General features: G+C 40.9%; 1 protein-coding gene across 4 annotated transcripts in view; it reads right to left on the reverse strand.

Annotated features, from left to right (window-relative positions):
• The window catches only part of CPSF6 (cleavage and polyadenylation specific factor 6), a 38,225-nt gene extending 18,337 nt beyond the window's left edge, over positions 1 to 19,888 (reverse strand). For 2 of the 4 annotated variants that reach the window (XM_070409761.1, XM_070409760.1), the window contains exons 1-6: positions 19,772 to 19,888; positions 8,461 to 8,670; positions 5,469 to 5,572; positions 1,408 to 1,553; positions 326 to 499; positions 86 to 196 (exon numbers count right to left, since the gene is read on the reverse strand). In XM_070409761.1, coding sequence (XP_070265862.1) covers positions 86 to 196; positions 326 to 499; positions 1,408 to 1,553; positions 5,469 to 5,572; positions 8,461 to 8,670; positions 19,772 to 19,831 — 805 coding nt within the window. In that variant the 5' untranslated portion in view covers positions 19,832 to 19,888. The remainder of the gene's footprint in view (positions 1 to 85; positions 197 to 325; positions 500 to 1,407; positions 1,554 to 5,468; positions 5,573 to 8,460; positions 8,671 to 19,771) is intronic. The other 2 variants (XM_070409763.1, XM_070409762.1) reach the window with 1 other exon arrangement.
• Between the last annotated feature and the right edge of the window lie 3,470 nt (positions 19,889 to 23,358).

Consider the following 23,358-nt stretch of genomic DNA (forward strand, 5'->3'; position numbering starts at 1 on the left):
GAAAGAATTTTTTAAGAGGTAAGAAAATAAGACGGATGTAAATATTCTATATATAAGTCAAGCAAGTTTGGAGAAAAATAAAGACCTTTTAGGCCAAAAATGGGTATTTCCTCTATGCTGTGCCCCATATGCCATGGAATCCTAGTTTCCAGGAACAAAGGCCGAGTTCCTTTAACAAGATGCTTGATCAAATTTCCTGGATTCCAAAAATAGCATAACAAGGAGAGTAAGTCACATCAATAATGCATTACTTGAAAAGAGAGAAAAGGAAAAGAGGTATTAGATAGACACATTTTATCCATAGTAATTTTAAGAAAAAATTTACCTGGAAAAGGTGGGGGTGGCCCTCCTGGTCCTGCTGGCCCAGGAAATCTGTCCCCACCGGGAACAGCCCCTGGAAAACGGCCCCGTCCTCTACCACCTTGTGGAAATGCTGCACGTGAACTGCCTCCTGGAGGACCAGCTTTACCTTCCCCAGACATTTGTCCTGATTGTGTAGCTGCAAATATCCAAATACTCATAAATAGCATTTATTAAAATAGTTCTCTGAAATGTAACCATTATTATTAGAAACAACCACATTTCAAAGAACATTTATACTATACACTAACTTGCAGATGCCTTGGCCCTTTCCAAACTACTTGAGAAGTATTGATTAGGAAAACATTCACATTTATTTGCGTTCTTTTGAAGTTTCAAAATATCCAGGCACATATGTATTTCCAATGAATAAGTATGAGTTACTTTCAAAATACAGTACTCTCTGCAGCAGCCAAGACCAAATTCTCCAACAGAAATCCAAATTTCACTAAGCATAAATCATTTAAATTTTGTAACATATTCTTGTTAATTAAGCCTTAAGTGCTAAAACATTAAAAAAATACCAACCACTTGAATTTCTGTTTAATACATGATCATCCATCTTATCTCTTTAAGTGATAGCATTCATAAGTGGGCAATGGCAAATCTTTTCTATAGTCACTTTACCAAGTGGTGAAAGGTCTTGGTGCCAAGCAGAAATCAACGAATATTTTCTGGTTATCAGTGGTTTCTCCACCACCATAACACACATCCACATAAGTTTCCTTCAATCTAAGGATTAGAATGTAGTTTCTTCCTTTCTCTAGGAGGGGAATGACAGGACAAGAATGGCAGGGCTACAGAACTTGCACACTGTTGAATAATAATGGGTTTGTGACACCTAGAGAAAAATGGGAGTAGGTTTCCAGCATACAGGATCACAGTCATAACCAGTAATTAAATCAAATGCAAAGCATGGACTTCCTAAAATGGATTCTCCAACAAACTAAATATTAAGGTGACTTTTCTAGTATAATATCTAATAAATGCTAGCAAAATTGATTAAAATACACATCTTTCAATAAAAGCCTCAGAGGAATTGCTTACTTTTCCTGGACTGCATTTCAAACTGACTCAGGAACTGTTTATTGCATGGAGTTACAACAGGATTCTGACCATGAAGTTCTCTTTTAGGCAACAGATCCATTAACTTTTTTGAGGATGCTTCAGATCCAACACCAACAAGGGCAAACCTAAAAGATGTTTAAGGGGATGGGAATAGAAAGCGAGTAGAGATTAATAATGTTACTATTATTAAAAAGAAAATAGCCTGAATTCAATTTTATCTAAGAAAACAAAACACTTAAATTAAAACTATACAAGTTCATACTTTCATCTTTAACTTTTTAAATAACATGTACAATTCACTCATTTAATGTACAGTTCAGTTCAGTGATTTTTAGTACATTCCCAGTTTTTCAACCATCACCACAATCAGTTTTAAAACATTTCACCACACCAACATAAAGCCTCATTCCCATTTCCTCTCATCCCCCAACCCTAAGCAACCACTAATCCACTTTGACTTTATGGATTTGCCTATTTTGGACATTTCATATAAATGGAACCATACAATATGTAGTCCTTTGTGACTGGCTTCCTTCACTTAGCATGCTTTCAAGGTTTATGCATGCTATAAGTATGTTTCTGTACTTAATTTCTTTTTATGGCTGAATAATATTCCATTATATGAATACTACACATTTTAAAAATCCATTCATTGATGGACATTTGAGTTGTTTCCAATTTTTGGTTATTATGAATAATGCCAGTACGAAAAGATGTTCAACATCATTAACTATCAGGGAAATGTAAATCAAAACTACAATAAGATACCATTTCACATCCACTAGGGTAGCTTCTTTTTTAAGAATATATTTTTATTGATTTCAGAAAGGAGAGGGAAAGAGAGCTAGAAACATCAATGATGAGAGAGAATCATTGATTGGCAGCCTCCTGTACGCCCCACACTGGATCAAGCCCCGCAACCCAGGCATGTTCCCTGATTGAGATCGAACCACGACCTTCTGGTTCATAGGTTGACGCTCAATCACTGAGCCATACCAGCTGGGCCACACTAGAGTACCTTTAATAAAAAAAGACAAGTCTTGGTGAGGATGAGAAACTGAAACCTTCATACACTGCTGATGGTAATGTAATATGGCACAGCCACTTTGACAATCAGGCAGTTTCTCAAAAAATTAGATACAGAGTTAACAAATAAAAGGCTAATATGCAAGTAGACCGAACAGCAGAACAAACCAAACAACCTAACAACCGGTTGCTATGGCATGCGCTGCCTACCCGGAGCACGCGGGGAACATGGCGGATGTCGGCCCAGCGGGATGGTGAAGCAGGTGAGCAGGGATGCCAGACCAAGGCAGGGCGCTGGTCGCTGTCATTGGGGCGAGCCTCTAGTGGTTACTGAAAATTCTTTGCTCCCACACACTGTGGTCCTGCCTGGCGCTTGCACCCACTGCTGGCACCAGAACCACTGCTTACACCCACTGCCAGTGCCTGGCGCCAGTTCCGATCACTCAGTGCTATCAGCAGGTGTGAGCGGTGGCTACCGGCCCCTATCACACCTGAGGGCTTCTCCACCTCCCCCTGCTCCTGAGGGGGGATTGGAGCAGCAGCCGCCACTTGCACCCACTGACAGTGTCAGCCTTGCTTGCACCCACTGCTGGCGCTGACCCCAATCGCTCTGCGCTGTCAGCGGGTGTGAGTGGGGCCGGCACTGTCAGTGTGTGGGAGTGCGGGAGCGGGGCTGCTGGCAGACACGGGACCAGGGTCCTCGGCGGGAGGGGCTGGGCTGACACCTGCCCCTGTGTCCAACACAGCCTCGCGGCCCACAGTTCCTTTCAAGGTGCATGAATTCATGCACTGGGCCCCTGGTATATGTATATGTTGAAGAATTGAAAATCTATGTTCACACAAAGCTGGCACATGAATAGTCATAGGGGCATTATTCACAATTAGCAAAAGCAGAAACAACCCCAATGTCCATCGAGTAAATAAAGAGGGTACATCCATATAATGAAATACGTAGCCACGAAAATAATTAAGTACAGATACATGCTACACCATGAATGAACCTTGAAAGCCTCTGCTAAGTGAAAGAAGTCAGTCACATGGGACCACTTATTGTATGATTCCATTTATATGGAATGTTCAGAATAAGCCAATCCATAAAGATAGATTGCTAATGGGTATGAGATTCCTTTCTGGGGTGATGAAATGTTCTGGAATAAAACAGTGGTAATAGTTGAACAACTTTGTAAATATACTAAAAAACCACTGAAGATTTTAAAAGTGAATTTTTGGTATGTGAATTACACCGCGATTAAAAAAAAATACATTTAAAACAAAAAAAGATTAACAGTTTTGCACAGCTATAGGATATTTTAAATTATCAGGACTCTCAGGAGCTTGGAACCCTTTTCTCCCTAATGTTCAAAATGGTTGTTAACTAGAACCCCTATTCCAGTTGTTTTTGTTGTTGTTGTCAAAAATTCTGCTGTTGTGAGTCAGGATTAAATTTAGCAACAATTTAATGAATTCATTAATTTAACATGTATTTAGTGAGCAATACACCAACTCCTACATGCCAGGCACCATACTAAGGCTAAGGATACAATAGTTGACCAAAACAAAGTCTCTGCTTGCATGAATCTTATACTGTGGTGGGAGACAGGGTAATAAACAAGTAAAAATACAATAGTAACATAAAATATAAAGACAGGAAACAGTGATGGAAATAGAAGGTGCTATTCTGCACCAAAATGGTTGGGAAGGGAACTCTTTTAAAAGAGAGTTCTGAAGGAAATGAGATCCATATGAACATTGCAGGAAAAAGTAAACCAGAAGAGGAATCACATGTATAAGGTCCTACGTAGGAATGTATTTGAGGAACAACAGACTACTATGGCTGAAACAGCATAAGGAAGCAAAGAATGGTTAAGAGAGAATGTCAGAGAGGTTGTGGGAAAGCAGATCACAGAGCATTTGTAGGCCATAGTAAAGATTCTGGCTTTCACTGTGAGATAGAAGCTATTAGAAGATTCTGAGTAGACTAATATTGGTGCCACTTTTTTCCAACTATGTGCATACACTTTAGGAGATTAGGGTGAAAGCAGGAACACCTAATAGGCGGCTACTGCAAAAGTTCAGAAGGTAGTTTTACATAAAACGATTCCTACTATAATATAGGCATAATAGGCAAAAACTGGAAACAACCGAAATAACCAAAAATAACAATGGCAAAATAAATTACAGAAGCATACAAGGTATGGAAAGAATTAGACATTAGAAGAGAATATGTACTTATTGATAATGCTTGTTTTACTCCTTGTATCAAACACATGAATTGTAATCTAGGTGTTTTTTTTTGCAATAAAAGCATGAAGTGCTATGACGAAACCTGAAACTATATTCACTAAAATATTAAGAGTGATAATCTATGGATGGTTAGATTATGGCTTTCTTTAGATTTTGAATATGTGTTGTATAATGTTCCTATCTCATGTGTATAATTTAACAGTTTAAAAAAATAAAGCAAAACATCCAAGTTACACTTACTCTCATGTTGCCCATCTTCCCCGACCCTTTAATCCAGGGGTCCTCAAACTTGTTAAACAGGGGGCCAGTTCACTGTCCCTCAGACCGTTGGAGGGCCAGACTATAGTTTAAAAAAAAAACTATGAACAAATTCCTATACACACTGCACATATCTTATTTTGAAGTAAAAATAACAAAACGGGAACAAATACAATATTTGTATTTGCATGTGGCCCGCGGGCCATAGTTTGAGGACCCCTGCTTTAATCCCAGGGATAATAACGTTTCTTGAAACTATCATCTCAATAATAATTTCAATCACTGATGAAGAAAACTCAGGAAAATTAAAGAATAGACACAATCTGTCCACACTTGCAGCTCCACTAGTTTTAGTGAGCTATTATCACAGGACAAATGGAGTACAAATCTTTGCCAAGAACCTCCTGCCAATGTGGATAACACAGCATCCTACACATGTGAATAGAAAGCATTAACTTGAAGAAAATTTAACACCAAAAATACTAACTTATTTTAGGGGAAAAACATCTTACCCCTTTGATTGGCCATTTGCCCGGTTTTCAAAAAACTTTATCTCCAAAATATCATTTACTCCCAAAGAATGCACTGCTTCAGTTAAGTCTTCATCTGTTGTCCACTGCAAGACATTTCCCCCTCGTTAACCATTAAAACATATCCAAGATTTTTATTGCTTCAATTTTTTAAGGGTAAACTCACAATAAAGAAAATTAATGCTCAGTTCAAATCTAAGTGCAGTTGTTGCAAATTAGTCTTCAATTTTTAAATAGCACAAAAGTACCTGAGGCAAATGCATTCCTTGATAATTTTCAGAAATTAGAAGATACATATCTTTAGAGATAGGATAGCAGGGGTTGTTTTATCTTAAAAAGTTTCTGGTCTCTTCCAACATTAAACTGCAAAGATTTAATATTTTTAAATAAAACTAGTATCACTTGTCACTTCCTCTCCTAAAGGCAACCATTTGGGGAAATAAATTCCGTTTAAAAATATAGCCCTAACTGGTTTGGCTCAGTGGATAGAGCGTCGGCCTGTGGACTGAAAGGTCCCAGCTTCGATTCTGGTCAAGGGCATGTACACCTTGGTTGCGGGCACATCCCCAGTGGGGGGTGTGCAGGAGGCAGCTGATCGATGTTTCTCTCTCATCAATGTTTCTAACTCTCTATCCCTCTCCCTTTCTCTCTGTAAAAAGTCAATAAAAAAAAGAAATATATATATATATACATATATATGTGTATATGATAAAAAGAAAAAAGTGACATGTACTGAGTACCTACCATGTACTTTATATCAAATATTTAACTCTTAAACAGTCTTATAAGTCCTATTATTATTCCCATTTCACACACGATGAAAGAGAAGTTAACGAGCTTGCCTAATATCACAAAACTAATAAATGGAGGAGTCCAGATTCAAAGATGTAATTATCAACCACTCTCCATTACTGTACTGTTACTGTCTCCAATATTATAAAACTTCTCAGATTGGGTGGTAGAAGATTAATCAATTCGTGTGTGTTTTAATATAAATATTTTAAAAGAAAATGCTATTAAGGAAGTTGAAGAGTGACAAGTATTTTTTTAAAATTGAATTTATTGAGGTGATATTGGTTAATAAAATTATACAGGTTTCAAGTGTACAATTCTGTAATACATCATCTGTATATTGCCGTGATTTTCAACCTTTTTCATCTCATAAACTACCAGAATTCAATAGCATACCAAAATATATGCTTTTTTGCTGATCTGACAAAAAAAAAGGGTATTTTTTTGTTCATTCACACCAGATGGCTATTGTTGTGTTGGCTGTTGTCATTTTTTTCCTTTGACAATCTAAGGGAAAAGAGGTCAGTGCATCTGACTAAATAATCAAGTACTGTATGTTTCAATATTCTTGTTGAAAATTTCTGGTATATTGTATTATGTGTTCACTACCCAAAGTCAAGTCTTCTTCTGAGGAGTGACAAGTTTTGATTTCTAGACAATTTTTTAAACTTTCCAATATGTATAATACACATTTCAAAGTAGAGATAAAAATTCTATAGACTTGCTCTAGTGCAGTGATGGTGAACCATTTGAGCTCGGCGTGTCAGCATTTTGAAAAACCCTAACTTAACTCTGGTGCCGTGTCACATATAGAAATTTTTTGATATTTGCAACCATAGTAAAACAAAGACTTACATTTCTGATATTTATTTTATATATTTAAATGCCATTTAACAAAGAAAAATCAACCAAAAAAATGAGTGTGTGTGTCACCTCTGACACGTGTGTCACAGGATCGCCATCACTGCTCTAGTGAGTATTTAATGCTAATAAAATTATAAATAGCTACATTAAACATCCAGTTTATGAAACTCCCAACCACTAATTTTAAAGTCCCATAAATGCAAATTAAGATAGAATGTACAGATAGCAGTATTTCAATAAATAAGATTAAAAATTTAAGAGCAGCCCTGGCCAATTTGGCTCAGTGGATAGAGCATCAGCCTGCAGACCGAAGGGTCCTGGGTTAAATTCCAGTCAAGGGCATGTACCTTGATTGCAGGGCCCTCCCAGGCTGGGGCCTGGTCAGGGCTTGTACAGGAGGCAACCGATCGATGTGTTTCTCTCACATCAATATTTCTCTCTGTCTTTCCCTCTTTCTCTAAAAAATAAAAATAAAAATAAATCAATGGAAAAATATCCCTGGGTGAGGATTAAAAAAAATTGTAATAAAATAAAATAAATTGTACTTCTGTATACTAGCAACCAGCAATTAGAAATTAAACATTTAAAAAAAATTTAAGATCAGAATTTAGCATGTTCTCCCTTCCGTGAGTATTCCAGCATCTTCCCCTTCCCTCTCCTTTCCCCACACGCTACTAAACTCTACAGGACCTAAACTCTAAGAGATCCTCCCCAAGATCTGCAACCAGAAGAGCAAAGGGCAGCAGCAGCTCGTCCAGGAGTAGCTCCTGAACATGTCCCCAAAGCCCCTTTTCTCTGACTTCTCAATGAACCAAAGCAGCCCAGCCTAGGTTCTCTCCTGTTGCTTCTTCTATCCTAAGCCCCTCCTTGATTCACTGTCCCCAGCTTTAATAAATGTACTCAAAATAAAAAGAGCAGAAATTAAAACTCTGCAAGTTTGTAACAGGAATTAGATAATGAAAACTTTAAAACCAGGAGTCATACTGTGTTTCTTTCTCTCTTACAGTTCTGAATCCTGGTTTGAGACCTTCTGCAGACATTTTTCCTTTGTAAAATTGAGATAGCCGACATTTAGGAATAGGTAAAAATAACTGATTTGAAGACAAAATAATTGAACTATATTTAATTGGAATGTCTACCAAAATAAGTAGAACTACCAAATTAAAAACTAGAAGATCTGAAATTTGTTCTAAAGGTACTATTATTGTCCTCCTAATTGCATAAGCAAGCACATAGAAAAAATCAATTTAGTAACTTCAAAGTTAACTGCTAGAATAGCTCAAAATCAATTACCAATTCATATGGTAAATTTACTTACCCATGTTAGATTTCCAATGTATAATGCAATTCTCTTTCCCGTATATGTATAGACAACATTTGGTGCTGCTCCTTTACCCACATCATCACCAACAGTTGGTGGGAGAGTATCCATGTAATCCCGGTCTTCTGGGGCATCTCCATTATTTGCAGATGGAGAGATGACATCATCATATAAATCTATCTGATCATGCCCACCATATTCAGCTTCCTGGATACAAAAATAATGTTTTTAAGTCATATAATAGTCAGACTACTACACTAAAGGGATTTGAATATAAATTCATTCAACTATTAATTTAAAAAAACACACAATTTAATTCAACTATTTGTTTTTAAAGTCTTGTAGATTAAAAAAAAAAGGCCAAAAACTTTATGCCACACGTTTGTTTTTTAATTTGATTATAGAAATGTTGATTTCCACTTATTTATACATTCATTGATTGCTCCTAGTACGTTTCCTGACTGGGGATTGAACACACAACCTTGGACAGTGAACTAAAGCTACCCAGCCAGGGCCAAACTTGTATTCTTAAACAGTACCTATAAAGTAAATGTCTATACAGAGAAAGCTATTTTTCCACTATTTATTATAACATAGAAAATAATGTTCCTCTGGGAAAAGAATGACATGGACTCATAATAAAGTACTAATGTAAAACTTTCCTTGGAAGTAAAATACTCTTAAAGTGAAAGTAATAATACATGAATTAATACAAATAGATGAGCTTTTTAAAAAAAATTGACACACACAAAAAAAAACAGAAAAAAAGAAAAGATCGACACAAAAATATCACCAACAAAAATCATAGCCATTACAAATATTTAACTGAAGAAAAACACAACTATTATTTTTGATGGTATTCAAGATCTTTTTTCCTAGCCCTGCGAAATCTATTAGTTTTGGGGGAAAAGTTTAGTGAGTTAAGCCATAGGGAAGGAATGATGAAACGTGAGTATGTAAATAATTCTGAAAGTTGTAACAAATGAACAAGGGAAAGATAATACCTAAAACTATACAAATTAGTGTCTAGCAATCGTTTTATTATTCTCAGTCAACAAAGAGTTAATGCTTACCTGACTTAGATTAGTCAATTAGCAAGAGAAAAACGGACCTAGGAAAGCTGTGTCACTAACAGAATTAAAGCAATGCTAGTGGATGCCACTTACATGCCTAAATAAGCAAGGAAGAGGAAAACAAAAAAGAAACATATATAAAGAAGAGAAAAACGAAAAGGGAGGGTTCAATTTTAAATAAGCCCCCTGCACCCCCAATTAAGTGCAGCTATTGGCAGAACACTCAACACCATTTAAAATTGCCTTTGGTTCCCTAGCTGGTTTGGCTCAGTGGATGAGTGTCGGCCTGCGGACTGAAGGGTCCCAGGTTCGATTCCCGTCAAGGGCACATGCCTGGATCCCCAGTAGGGGACGTGCAAGAAGCAGCTGATCATTGATTCTCTCTCATCATTGATGTTTCTATCTCTCTCCCTCTCCCTTCCTCTCTGAAATCAATAAAAATATATTTAAAAAATAAAATAAAATTGCCTTTGGTAACCATCTTTGGGCCACAGGCTTAACTAGCCTGTATCAGAGGAAAACCTATTTCCATTTTTCTGCCTTTCCACCAAGTACCTAAAATCAATGTGAACTATTTTATTCTTATGATGTAGAATGGTGTAAAAGTAGGTTTACAGGTGTTGTATGAAAAATACAGTAATTAATCAATACCATAAAACCTTTCACATACTCACAACTGTAAACCTATTTTTGCCACACCCCGTATTTGTGATAATAGAGGCAATCAGTTATAAAACAACAAACTCAGACATAATAACTCATATCCTCTCCCATTAATACAATTTATTAAGGATGAACTGTTACACAAACGGCACATTAAGAGGAGCAAAGTTTAGGGACTATTACATGGATAGAGAATGACCTAGAGAGCATTCATAAAATGACTGTAAACAGATTAACAAAGTACTGTTATTATAGGCCCCATAGGAACATAGCTATTACTTTGTTGTTCAGAGGAAGCTAGAGCAAAATTTTAAGAAGAGAAAAAGAAAACCTAGACAGGGAAATACCATTTATACCCATGGCCAAAGGGACCTGAAATTTGTCAAGTCGTCTTCAGGTAATCTTCTGCATGACAAAGTTAACCAATTTACCAATTCTGTAACAGAATCTTTACATAGCAATTTTGTTATGAGGTAGAATGTAAGACATTTAATAAGGGGGCCAAAATCTTAAGGTAGGTCAACGAACAAAGCCATCTTTAGCAATAGGCAGAAACTAAGACAAGTCAGGGAATAATGCCATAAATTTGTTTGTACAGCAACACCAAAATAATCTTTCAGAACTGAGTTTTTGTTAAAATACATGTTCAAATTGCAGTAACAGAAAAAAGGAGGGTGAATTTTGTAATGAAGTTTCAGTGTAGCTGAAGCTTCAGGTGACATGGTTGCAGCAGTGGTTCCATACACCTGAGATACTAAAAAGCTTCCCACAAAAGGTTGTGGGCACTGTAAACTCTTTTGCAATCCAGTTCTGTACCTCAAATATAATAATAGCAACAACATTAGTAGTATTATTATACAAAGGGAGTTGTGTTTGCTCAGCGGAGACTATAATCACAATATAAGGCCTGAGAGAGAATAAGTTTATACTTTCACCAAACATGTTAACACATTACTTGATTTTTCATTGGTTGTAAATCCAGGAAAATGTTAACATAAACAAACAATTCCTTACAAGCATAATTGCAGCTACACTAATCTGGTGAATCACAACCACTTACTATTTTTGTCCTTCCATGAATTCCTACGTTGACACCAACCAATTTTCCATATTGATATGACTTCCAGTATTTTAGGACCTGCCACTTTGTCTGGTTGGACTGCTTCCAATTGGTTGAAGTATAACGCTAATTGAGACCACGGTCCTGGGGTTCGATTTCCACGTGGACTAGTTAACTTTGCTCTATTTCAAGGCCACAGCCTGACCTTCTAGCCCCAAAGGTACACATTTGGATATGGCGAAAAAAATACTAATGAATCTAAATACATTTGTCGCTCTTACCAAAATTCAGTTCAAAGCACATACTCTTTTGTAGTATTAGTAATCTTCCTTTTCAGCTTAAGTATCACACATTTAAAAAAATATATAGAACATATCCTACTTTTAAAAATATATTTCTTTATTGATTTCAGAGAGGAAGCGGGAGAGATAGAAACATCAATGATAAGAGAGAATCGACTGGCTGCCTCCTGAACGCCCCCTACTGGGGATCGAGTCCGCAACCCGGGCATGTGCCCTTGGCCGGAATCGAACCCGGCCGAAGCTCTATCCAAAGAGCCAAACCGGCTAGGGCACATATGCTACTTTTTGTTCCTACTTTAAAAAGAGGGGAGAAAAATAAAACCAAGATGGCGGCATAGGTAAACACCGGAGTTTGCTGCCTCGAACAACCACTTCAAAAATATAACTAAAAAACAAAACAGACATCATCCAGAACCACAGGAAGGCTGGCTGAGTAGAAATTCTACAACTAGAAGGAAAGAGAAAAGCACACCGAGACTCAGAGGAGGTGCAGAAGTAAAGTGCAGAGGTACGGAGGTGCATGTGGAAAGGACTGGCAACTGAGGACATGGTTGTCTTTTTCAATAGGGAGGGAGTCTCAAGCTCCCGACTGCTCTGAACTCCAGTTCCGGGCGAGTCTCTGGGGACCCAGACTCATATGGGGAGAAACTGGACTATCTGGCATCGGTCAGAACTTGAGGGCGGCTTTCTCTCAGAGGTGCTTGCAGCGATTACCAGGACACTGAGATTCGGGGCCTCTTAGGGTAGGACTGAGGAGCAGCCATAGCTGCTTACTCCGCCCTGTTGATCCCCTGAGACCCTGCCCCACGTGCACAGAGGCTTTTCCATATGAAAGGCCTGGCCCTTTGCAATCTGATAATTACCTAAGAAACTGCAGCTGGGTCAGAGAGACCCAGAACTTCCAAAAGGAGGCCCAAGGGCCCACAGCAGCTTGCATTGCTTCACAGCTGGGCATCATCTGGGCACCTCCAAACCTCAAACAAAGAAGAGAAATCTGCAGATCTCTCCATAGCTCCTGCTGGATAGCCTCAGGCAGAGGCTAAATTAGCACCTCCTTAGAGATCCAAGAGCCAGTGTACCCAGTGGTCAGACTCAGTGAGCACCAAAGCCCCACTGAAGCAAGCCTTGCCCCAGAAGGGTGTCTCCAGCACAGAAGTTCTCCCACTGCAGAAACAGCTGATTCTCACTGCCAATTGGCCTGAAGGTCAATTCCTCCCAGTGATACCTATAACAATCAAGGCTTAACTACAACAAGACTGTGCACAAAGCCCACAAAGGGGTGCACCAAGAGTGTCCACCTCAGGTAATTGGGGAGGCTGAGCCATTGGGCCCTATGGGACACCTAGCACAGAAAGCCACTCTATCAACACAGGGAAGCATAAAATTGCAGAGACAAAGAAAAAGGTCACAAATGACAGAAATGGAGGAAAGCAAACTACTGGATATAGAGTTCAAAACCACACATAAGGTTTTTCAATAATTTTCTAGAAACCGTCGATAAATTTAGTGAGACCCTCAAGAAATCTAGTGAGACCCTGGAGGTTATGGAAAAGGACCAACTAGAAATTAAGCATACACTGACTGAAATAAAGGATATTATACAGAGTTCCAACAGCAGACTAGAGGATCGCAAGAATCAAGTCAAAGATTTGAAATATGAAGAAGCAAAAAACACCCAACCGGAAAAACAAAAAGAAAAAAGAATCCAAAACTATGAAGATAGCGTAAGGAGCCTCTGGGACAACTTCAAGCGTACCAACATCCGAATTATGGGGGTGCCAGAAGAAGAGAGAGAGCAAGATACTGAAAACCTATTTGAAGAAATAATGACAGAAAACTTCCCCTACCTGGTCAAAGAAATAGACTTACAAGTCCGGGAAGCACAGAGAACCCCAAACAAAAGGAATCCAAAGAGGACCACACCAAGACACATCATAATTAAAATGCCAAGAGCAAAAGACAAAGAGAGAATCTTAAAAGCAGCAAGAGAAAAACAGTAAGTTACCTACCTACAAGGGCGTACCCATACGAATGTCAGCTGATTTCTCAACAGAAACTATGCAGGCCAGAAGGGAGTGGCAAGAAATATTCAAAGTGATGAACACCAAGAACCTACAACCAAGATTACTTTACCCAGCAAAGCTATCATTCAGAATTGAAGGTCAGATAAAGAGCTTCACTGATAAGGAAAAGCTAAAGGGGTTCATCACCACCAAACCAGTATTATATGAAATGCTGAAAGGTATCCTTTAAGAAGAGGAAGAAGAAGAAAAAGGTAAAGATACAAATTATGAACAACAAATACACATGTATCAACAAGTGAATCTAAAAATCAAGTGAATAAATAATCTGATGAACAGAATAGACTGGTGAATATAATAGAATCAGGGGCACAGAAAGGGAGTGGACTGACTATTCGGGGTGGGGGGTGTGGGGGCTGCGGGAAGAGACTGGACAAAAATCGTACACCTATGGATGAGGACAGTGGGGGGGGGGGGGGGGGGGGTAAGGGCAGAGGGTGGGGTGGGAACCAGGTGGAGGGGAGCTATGGGGGGAAAAAGAGGAACAACTGTAATAATCTGAACAATAAAGATTTAATTTTAAAAAAGAAAGAAAAATAATTTAGTAACGCCATACAATTTAATGTGATATATAAGATATAACATAGAATGTTTCCAATAAATTTTTCATAAACCTTGTCCTCAAAAAAAAAAAAAAAAAAAAAGGAGGGGAAACAAGCATATCCTGAAATTATGCAAAATGTTTATCATACATTAAAGAAAGTTCTGAAAGTCTACTTGAACAAAAAGTGCCTTCTACTTTGTCAAAGAGAAATAGTCAACAATATCAGGTGCTACTATGCAAAATCTTTTCAATCATCTTTAGGAAATTTTAATAACATTCAAAAACAAGAAAATATCAACATTACCCCCCTGATTGTTTGATACCAAATGCTGCCCAATCTTAACTTTCCATAGTAGCTAATCACCAATAGAGCTGTGCATTACATATAACTTTCAAAAATTAACAGCCCTTAGGATTTATTTTTAAAATGCACTAATTTTTTTTTTCATTCCCTGCATTCTAAATCACTACAATCATTCTACAGGCTAGGTATCTCCTAGAGGTTTTACACTTCAAGATTATGTTCTACATGATATACAAGTAGTTGTTGCCAAGTCAGAGAAAACACTTAAAAATTAACTTAGTAAAGTAACCAAAATTTCATCAGTTCCTTTTTAAATTAATGTTTCGTGATCATTTTTCATTAGCACCACCCCCTCCCTCCAAAGTCATTTTTAGAGATAGTTTCCCTAATCACCTCCCATAAAATCTTAATATCAGATATATTGTATATACTGAATACCATTATTTGGATGACCATTGTATAGCTGTACTACAGTAATTAGTACAGCTATACTCTTCATTCTTCCTGATAGGACCAAGACTGCTGCTTCTGGTCCTAAAATTGTAGTAATATCATTCCTGCATATGATACTACCAGTAACGGCACAGCAAAGGCCATTTGTTTCAAAGTTCCTGTATTTAAAAATAAATAAATAAATAAAAGGAATTTAATAGTCATTTCCACTTAGAGAAATCTAAGCAGGGAAAATTTATATTTTGCATTTAAAAAATGTATTCTATACCAAGGAAGAAAACTGCTGGAACAAAATCCAATCAGATAAATCCAATATGTATTTATCTTTTTAGAAAATACATCATATTCTGACCTTGTCAAATTATGTTCCGAGTATATATTAAAACTAGCTCGTAATTCCTTTAAAAAGCTTGACTAATAGTAAGGAAGCCAGCTTGTTACTAAAAACATGCCACATAAACCACAAAGTGGACAATTTATAGGCAGTTGAATGGATCACACTCATAAATAATAAAATTGAGTGAGAAGAATTCTAGCTCCCCTAAACATTTCTACCCAAGTTATCCTTATCTTAGAGGGTTTTCTATTACATACAAATTTATCAGAAATAAGGTTTCACTGATATTTGTCTAATAAACTCATTTTCCAAAACTGGCTAAAGTAAATACACATTATGATTAAACTAGAGGCCTGGTGCACGGATTCGTGCACTAGTGGGGTCCCTCGGCATGGCCTGCAGGGATCAGGCCGAAATCGGCTCTCTGACATCCCCCAAAGGGTCCCGGATTGTGAGGGCGCAGGCCAGGCAGGGGGACCCCATGGGTGCACGATCTGGGCTGGGGAGGGACTGCAAGAGGGCTCCAGGGCATGTCCGGCTATCTTGCCCAGTCCCGATCAGCCAGACCCCAACAGCAAGCTAACCTACTGGTCAGAGCATCTTCCCCCTGGTGGTCAGTGCACATCATAGCAACTGGTTGAACGGTAAGACACTTAGCATATTAGGCTTTTTTTTATTATATAGGATATAAAGTATAATAACTCATGAAATAAAACTGACTTTCATGGATGTCTAGGTCCATAACTTCTAAATGAATTTTTTTCCTGGCCACTACCTATGCACATTTTCATTTTAAAGTTCAGTAGTCAGATCAATAACTTAATTCTACATTAGGAGCTTTTGACCCCAAACAAGCAAAATACACACCACTTCAATGCATACAGTATCAGCTTTCCTAAAGTTCAGAGTATTGTTGACTTTCCTCTTCCTTACCAACAATAATTCTACAGATGAAGGAGTGGATGCTACAATACACAACCTATCAGTGTTACAATTATGTGTGTGGGTTCCTCTCACCAAACACTAGTGCACTATATCTAAACTTTGTATCCCTCCTTGTTGGCATATAACAAAAACTCAGGAAATGCATTTTGAGCAATTGGATTTTTAAAAATTCAATTATTTCAGTCAAAATAGAAGTCTATAACTATTAAATATTAGGTTAGTAACACTATATTTGAGTACAAATCCCAGTTTAAATTCAACTGATACACAGTACAGGCTAAAACAAAACCGCTTTCTTCTCAACTCCAAAATCAAGTAATGTAGAGGTTTGGAAGTAGTTCAAATTCTCCTTCCATTGGAGCAACTGTTCTCAATTTGGTTACATCCAAAGACCTTCAACTTAAGTATGCATAGAGAATAGCCCAGTCCCTTGTGCTTCTCCCATTCAACTTTATTCTCTATTCTAAAATTCTTCTGATGAAGAAAGGGACTCTACTATAGATTCATTAATTTATTCTTACCCTACGTCCAAATTGAAGTTTCTCCTAACAGTTAACATTTCATACTTAAAAAGTGCTTCATAAAAGTAGGACTATTTAAAATGGAAGAAATAGGAAATACATAGACCATGGAGAATTTTAAAGTACACAAATTCAATGAAAACTGCAGCTCCCATTAAAGAACAAAGATTTGTAAATGCTTACAGCAGTTTAAAAGCTAAAACAGTCAAGACTGTTTATACTTAGTAAAACATTTTCCTCAACTACAACAAAATAAATCATAGTTTATTACAGCAACCAATACAAATAATGGCACTAGCTAATAACATAGTGGCAAAGTAAATAAATCAGTAGTGATTTTGTAGTTGCCTCTAATTCTGGTAAAATTTCAGGAAAAGAAAGTCAATAATACTAACATTTTAAAAAACAGAATGAATGTTGCAAACCAACTATCCTTCGTGGCTTCGATTTAATCCCATTAATTGATTCAAAAGTATAGCTACTTTACTGATAAAATTATACAACTATGTGTGAGATAAAATGCTGTAGGTACAAGTCAAAAGTTACACTTTAATCTCTTCTTACCTCCTGCTCAGCCAACACTAGATATAGCAGAGTTAAACAAGTATCACTTCATCCAGCTATATGAATTAGAGAAATGTCCATAACCAAAGTCTGCGAATGTCTAAAATATGTTTCTCAAAGAGATCCTGAAGAAAAGCTCAATTTCTAAAATTGCACACCAATTCTTTATTGGGTGTAGAAAAACAAAGCAAATGTATACTTTTTTAAAAATTTATTTCAGAGAGAGGAAGGGAGAGGGAAACAGAGAGATAGAAACATCAATGGTGAGAATCACTAATCGGCTGCCTCTTGCACGCCCCCAGCTGGGGATCCAACCCCAAACCCAGGCATGTGCCCTGACAGGGAATCCAAGTGGCGACCTGTTGGTTCATAGATCAATGCTCAACCGCTAAGTCAAACCAGGCGGGACAAATGTATACTCTTGTAAGAAAAGCGAATAAAGACAGTTTTGAACACTTAATTGTTCCTTACTTGTAGGTATGACCCGCTTTTGGATTAAATGATAAATGGGGGAAAAAATTCCTGCAGGTCTTTAATGACCTTAAAAGCATTAGATCTGCCTGTGTAGCACTCAAGATAATAGTCACTGACAACTAAGGCATCATATATTCAAAATATAAGCACAACAAAAAGAACAATTTTAAAACTTAACGTTTGATTACAATGGTTTACATTTAAGCATATTGTTTTAACATAGGAAACATTTAAAGCTAACTAAAATTTATTTTCCCTAATATTGAAACCAGGGGCACATAGTCATTCCTGAAAAAAAACACACACACACACACAAAAAAAAACAGAATGATACGGATTTCTAGCTTTCCCAATTTTAAAAAAAAAAAAAAAAAATCTTGAGCCCTTACACGTAAGATCCCTAATGGAGGGAGGAAAAAAAATCAAACACATTAACCAGTAGAATTTTATTAAGTTTCTCATACCGCCTTGGAAAAACATAAAAATAAAGCTTTTAGATACACTGCAGTTAGACACAACTTGATTTTTTAAATGTGTTACTCCAGCGTGCTCCCCCTCCCTTTGCCCCCCTTCTTCCCTCGCAGGCCTGCCTCTCCTAAATTCTCAGGGAACCCCCCCCCCCCAAGACTCGCAACTCGGGGGCAGTGCAGCTCGCCCAGGGCGAAGAACCCCCTGACCCTGTCTCCAAGGCCCCCTTTTCTCCGACTTCTCAGTGAGGCCAAGCAGCCCGGCCCGCCCAGGCTCTCTCCTGTTGCTTCTTCTACCCTAAACCCTTGTTTCACTGTCCCCAGCTCTAATAAAGTACTCCCCAAAACCAATAAAAAACAAAAATGTGTTACTACCTAAGAGGCAGTGGAGACGTGAACCGCAGGCCTACGGCTTACACGGCACGACTCCCGTAACAAACGAGACCTTTTGCAAGGATGCCCGGCATCAGGCATCCTAAGTCCGCCGCCAGCTCCAGGCCAGCGTGATCCCCCCCTTTCTCCAACCCTGCAAAACACAAAGCAGGCCTCTCGGAGGACATTCCGCACGTTGCTTTGTTTGGAAAAAAACGGGTCCTAACAACCCGCTATCTTTAATATCTTCAGGATTTCAGGGGAACGTTTTTTAACCCCTCCTCTGATCTCTTGGTGAGCTACCATCTTTTTTTGTTCCATCCAACCATCCCGCTTCCAAGTCTTCCTGTTGGTCCGGACCGCGTTATCTTTCCAGATATTTTCACCGAAAAGACCACGAACGGCCGGGCCGCCAGCCCTCGACCACCACGGGCGCCGCCAGCGCACCGACTTTGAACACGACCCACGGGTCCAAAAGTCAGAGGACTTGTTGCAAACGCGCCCACACCGAAGCCGCCGCCGCCAAGGGGGTGGGAAGGGGGAGGCCGGCGCCCCGCCGAAACCCGCCGCCAACGCGAGGGGAGCCCGGGAAGCCCGGCGCGCGGGATACAAAGGGCGGTGAACGCGGCCTTCCATGAGGCGACCGTCCGCGGCCAGGAGACAAAATGGAGCGAAGAGAGAAATCGGAGCCCGAGCGGCGCGGCCGGGGAGGGGGCGGCGGGCGGCGCGCGCCTCGCCGGGCTTCCTCCTCGGCCCGCGACAGGGGAGGGGGCGCGGCGGCGGCCCGCTCTTCCCCGCCGCACACACGCGGTGCCCCCGTCCGGGCCTAGCGCGGCGGGAAGCGCCCGCCGGCCGCCGCCAACAATGGGGAGCGAGGCGGCGGCGAGGGAGGAGCCAGGGGCGGCAGCCTTGCGGCCCGCGGCCGCGCTCCGGGCCCCGCGGCGGGTCGCACGGCCCCGCGGCCCGCGAAACGACGCGGTAGAACGAGGGGCGAGGGGGGCGCCGCGCCGGGGTCGGGGGCACGGCCCACGGCGGCAAAAGCGCACGGTCTGCAGCGGCGCCGGCTCGCAGCCCGCGGCGGGCCCAGGGCCTGCGTCTGGGCCGCAGCGCCGCCCGCTTCGGCGGCGGGGGCCCGGGCCCTCACGTACCTGGTTGAACTCTTCGCCTACATCCGCGTAAATGTCTATGTGGTCCACACCGTCCGCCATCTTCCCTCGGCCTCGGCCGCCGCCGCCGCCGCCGCCTCCTGCAGGTCCACCCGCAGCGGCAGCAGCAGCCGAACTAGCGGCGGGGGCGGGGCGCGCTGCGTCACTTCCGCGGCGGGCGGGGGGCGGGGCCCGGGCCGCGGGCGGCGGGAGCGAAACGCCGTGTCCCGGAGGCCCGAGGCGGTTTCTTTTGTGTGTTTGTGTGTCTGCTTGGGGCTCGGGGGATGGAGGGCGCCCGGGCTGTTTCCGGAGGCGGCGTGTCCTCGCTGCCCCGCACACGCCGACGTTTTGCGGCACTTGGGCTGCACCGTGTTCCTAAACGTGGTTCACAGCCGGGGCTCCCAGAAAGGCGGGAGTTGTCCGTCCGCGGTTCAGTGCAGAGCGTAGCCCAGGGGTGTTAGCGCCGGGGCGCGGGAACAGTGTCCTCCCCTTGCTCCCTCGCTCACACCAACAGCGTTTCGTTTGCCGTGTCCACCCTGGGGGGTCCCCAGGGACGGTTGTCATCTTTAACTATTTGCGTGCTGCTGCGGTGATGTGCACTGTGTTTATTTATGTTCCCAGCTCCAGCTCCTGCCGCCGCCGTCTTTCACCTCCTCTTGCCCCGTGCATTGCCCGCTGTCCTTTTTCCTGGCTAGGTCTGCGGTGGGTTTTCCTCGGAGGAGGGCGGATGCCTCTGACTTGCATGCAGTCGTCCGGGAGCCCGCCCGCCGAGGGGAAGGCATCCCGGGGCCGGGGCGTCTCCCTGGAACCCTAGAATGCCCCTTCCCCTCGGGGGCGGCGTGGGGGGAGGGACGGGGAATAGCACGGAGAAGGGTGTTCTTAGGTCCTACGGATGGGGGAGAGGAGGCCTCATAAAAGAGAAGAGGTTTGGCATCGTGGTCCATAAAGGAAGCTGTTGTAACCAATACTTGATTCAAAGATGTTGTCGCAGTTTGAAACCTTCCCCCATTCTTTCTTTCTTTCCTTCCCACCAAATTAAAGTGTGTTTCCCTAGGATCCCGACTGGCCAGAAATCATAGAGTTGATAATGGCGGGGAAAGCGTGGTTGGCGTCCCAGACAGTAATGACCTCAGTCGACTAAGTCACCTCATTTCCCTCAGGTTCAATCTCAGAACCCTTAAAATCGGGGTGATCACATTTACCTCACCAAGGTCAAAGTTGATGGTAGTTTTGAATGAGGTAGTATGCAAAATGCCCTGCCTATCCTTTCCTGCTTCTTGGCAATGCTGTGCTGATTTTCTTTTTTCCTGGGGCTTTATGATGAAGGGTGGTAATGTGGTAGGCACGAAGATGGCCCATTATAGATGGCCATAGGCCAATCATCAGAACCTGTGCATATGCTACCTTCAGATGAAAAAGGGATTTTTCGGATCTGATTGGAGAAAAGATTATCCTTGATTTCCTGGTGGCTTCATGGTAGTCACAAGTGAAAGAAGCCTGAAAGATTCTGACTTCTGTTGTTGGCTTTGAAAAATCAGCTGTTAGTGTGGCTGTTTCTTTGAAGGTCATCAGGTGTTTTTTTTCCCCTCTAGCTGCTTTTGAGATTTTTTTTTTTACTCTTAGAACTTGGTTTTCTGCTCTTCTATGTTTTTTTAATTGATTTTTAAAAATTGATTTTTTAGAGAAGGAGGGAGGGAGGGAAGGAGGGAGGGAGGGAGAGAGAGAGAGAGAAACATTGATGTGAGAGCAGAACATCAATCCACTGCCTCCTGTACTCCTCTCCCTCTCATCTCCCCAACTAGGGATCAAGCCCAAAACCAGCATATGCCCTGACCTGCAATTGAACTGGCAACAGGACTGTAACTGGACAATCAATGGGTCTGTGCTACCTGTCACTACTTGAGCCAATTAAGCAGAGACAGGGTTGAATCATATATGAGCATTTATTCTAATACTGCTGGCTGTATGGGAGAGCAGCAGGTCACCCACAAAAATCTGCTCTGCAGCCCTCCATAAACCAGCTGCTTATATAGGGTAGGACAAGGATTACATGGGGAAGTCAGGATTACAGGCATGGGGAAGTTCCAAGGTTGATTCCCAGGCCCAAGGTTGACTCCCAGGTCCTGGTGACATACAACTACCAGCCAGGTCAGAATGTCCTTTCTTTAACCAACACAAGGCAATCATGGTTAACAGAGCATGATTAATATTTTCCACAACCATAGCTAGTCCCCAATATTCTATTTTTGCCCCTAACAGTATGACGCCCAACTAACTGAGCTACACCGGCCAGGGCTTTATTGATTTTATATAGAGAGAAGCATTGATTTGTTCCACTTATTATGTATTCATTGGTTGAGTCTTCTATGTGTCCTGACCGGGGATTGAATCTGCAATCTTGGTGTATCAGGATGATGCTTCCACCAACTGAGCTAACCCACCAAGGCTTTCACTATGTATGTTTAGAAGTGTATTGCTTTTTATTTTTTAAAAAATATATTTTATTGATTGTTTACAAAGAGGAAGGGAGAAGGATAGAGAGTTAGAAACATCGGTGAGAGAGAAACATCGATCAGCTGCCTCCTGCACACCCCCTACTGAGGATGTGCCTGCAACCAAGGTACATGCCCTTGACCAGAATCAAACCTGGGACCCTTCAGTCTGCAGGCCGACGCTCTATCCACTGAGCCAAACCCGTTAGGGCTGCTATTTATTTTTAATGTTTGGGTCTATTGTTAGTTTTTTGTTCTAGTTATTTGTTGTTTATGCTGATTCTCACTCATGTTGTCTTGTCACCTGACTGTGTGCTTGACATTATAATTGAAACACTTGAAAAAATAAGAAGACATTTTTTAAAATATATATACAGAATTTTCAGTTTCTTCTGGCAGGATCTTGGGGTACCAACAAACAGGATCACCCTAATCTAGATGATTGGGAACCCTGGACGTGGTTGATTTAGCTTTGTTCACCCTTACCTCCCAGGGTGTTGTTCTTCTGAGGACCAGCCCAAAGCATGGTTTACCAAAGTCACCACCCTTGATAGGTCCCAGACTCCATATCTCGTTTCCCTAGAAGTCAAAAGTGCGGCTCAACCTCTCAACCATATTGCTTGAATCTGAAAATGCCCCCGAGGGCAAAAGCACTCTGAATGTGGTAACAGGCCCCAAATGGAGTCACTTGTAGTCCTACCAAGATTGGATACCTAACCTAATTGCAGTTTCAGCCTCTTCCAGGAGTGGAATTTTAAGTCAGTCTGGAATTTCTCGGTTAGCACTAATGAGGTAATCTACCTGATAGATCCTCTTACTTCTTTCTGCTAAGGAGAGGTGACCTTGCCTGAAATAATTCACTCTAACTTTTTTTTGTCTCACCCCATTTCTGCCTGTCCAAGCCACCCATTTTATACGGCTCCTCAGAACACCTTTCTCTTTACTAGATGAGATGCTGCCCAATTCATGAATCGTTCAATAAAGCCAATTAGGTCTTTAAATTTACTCAGTTGAATTTTTGGTTCTTTAACACATGGTACCTCCTTACTTGGCAATGTTTTAAAAATGAAATATAGATTACAAAAAAATGTATAATCA

Source organism: Myotis yumanensis, unplaced genomic scaffold, assembly GCF_028538775.1.
Source record: "Myotis yumanensis isolate MYYU_CA2020_CCGP unplaced genomic scaffold, mMyoYum1.0.hap1 SCAF_3, whole genome shotgun sequence".
NCBI classification, from domain to species: Eukaryota; Metazoa; Chordata; class Mammalia; order Chiroptera; family Vespertilionidae; genus Myotis; species Myotis yumanensis.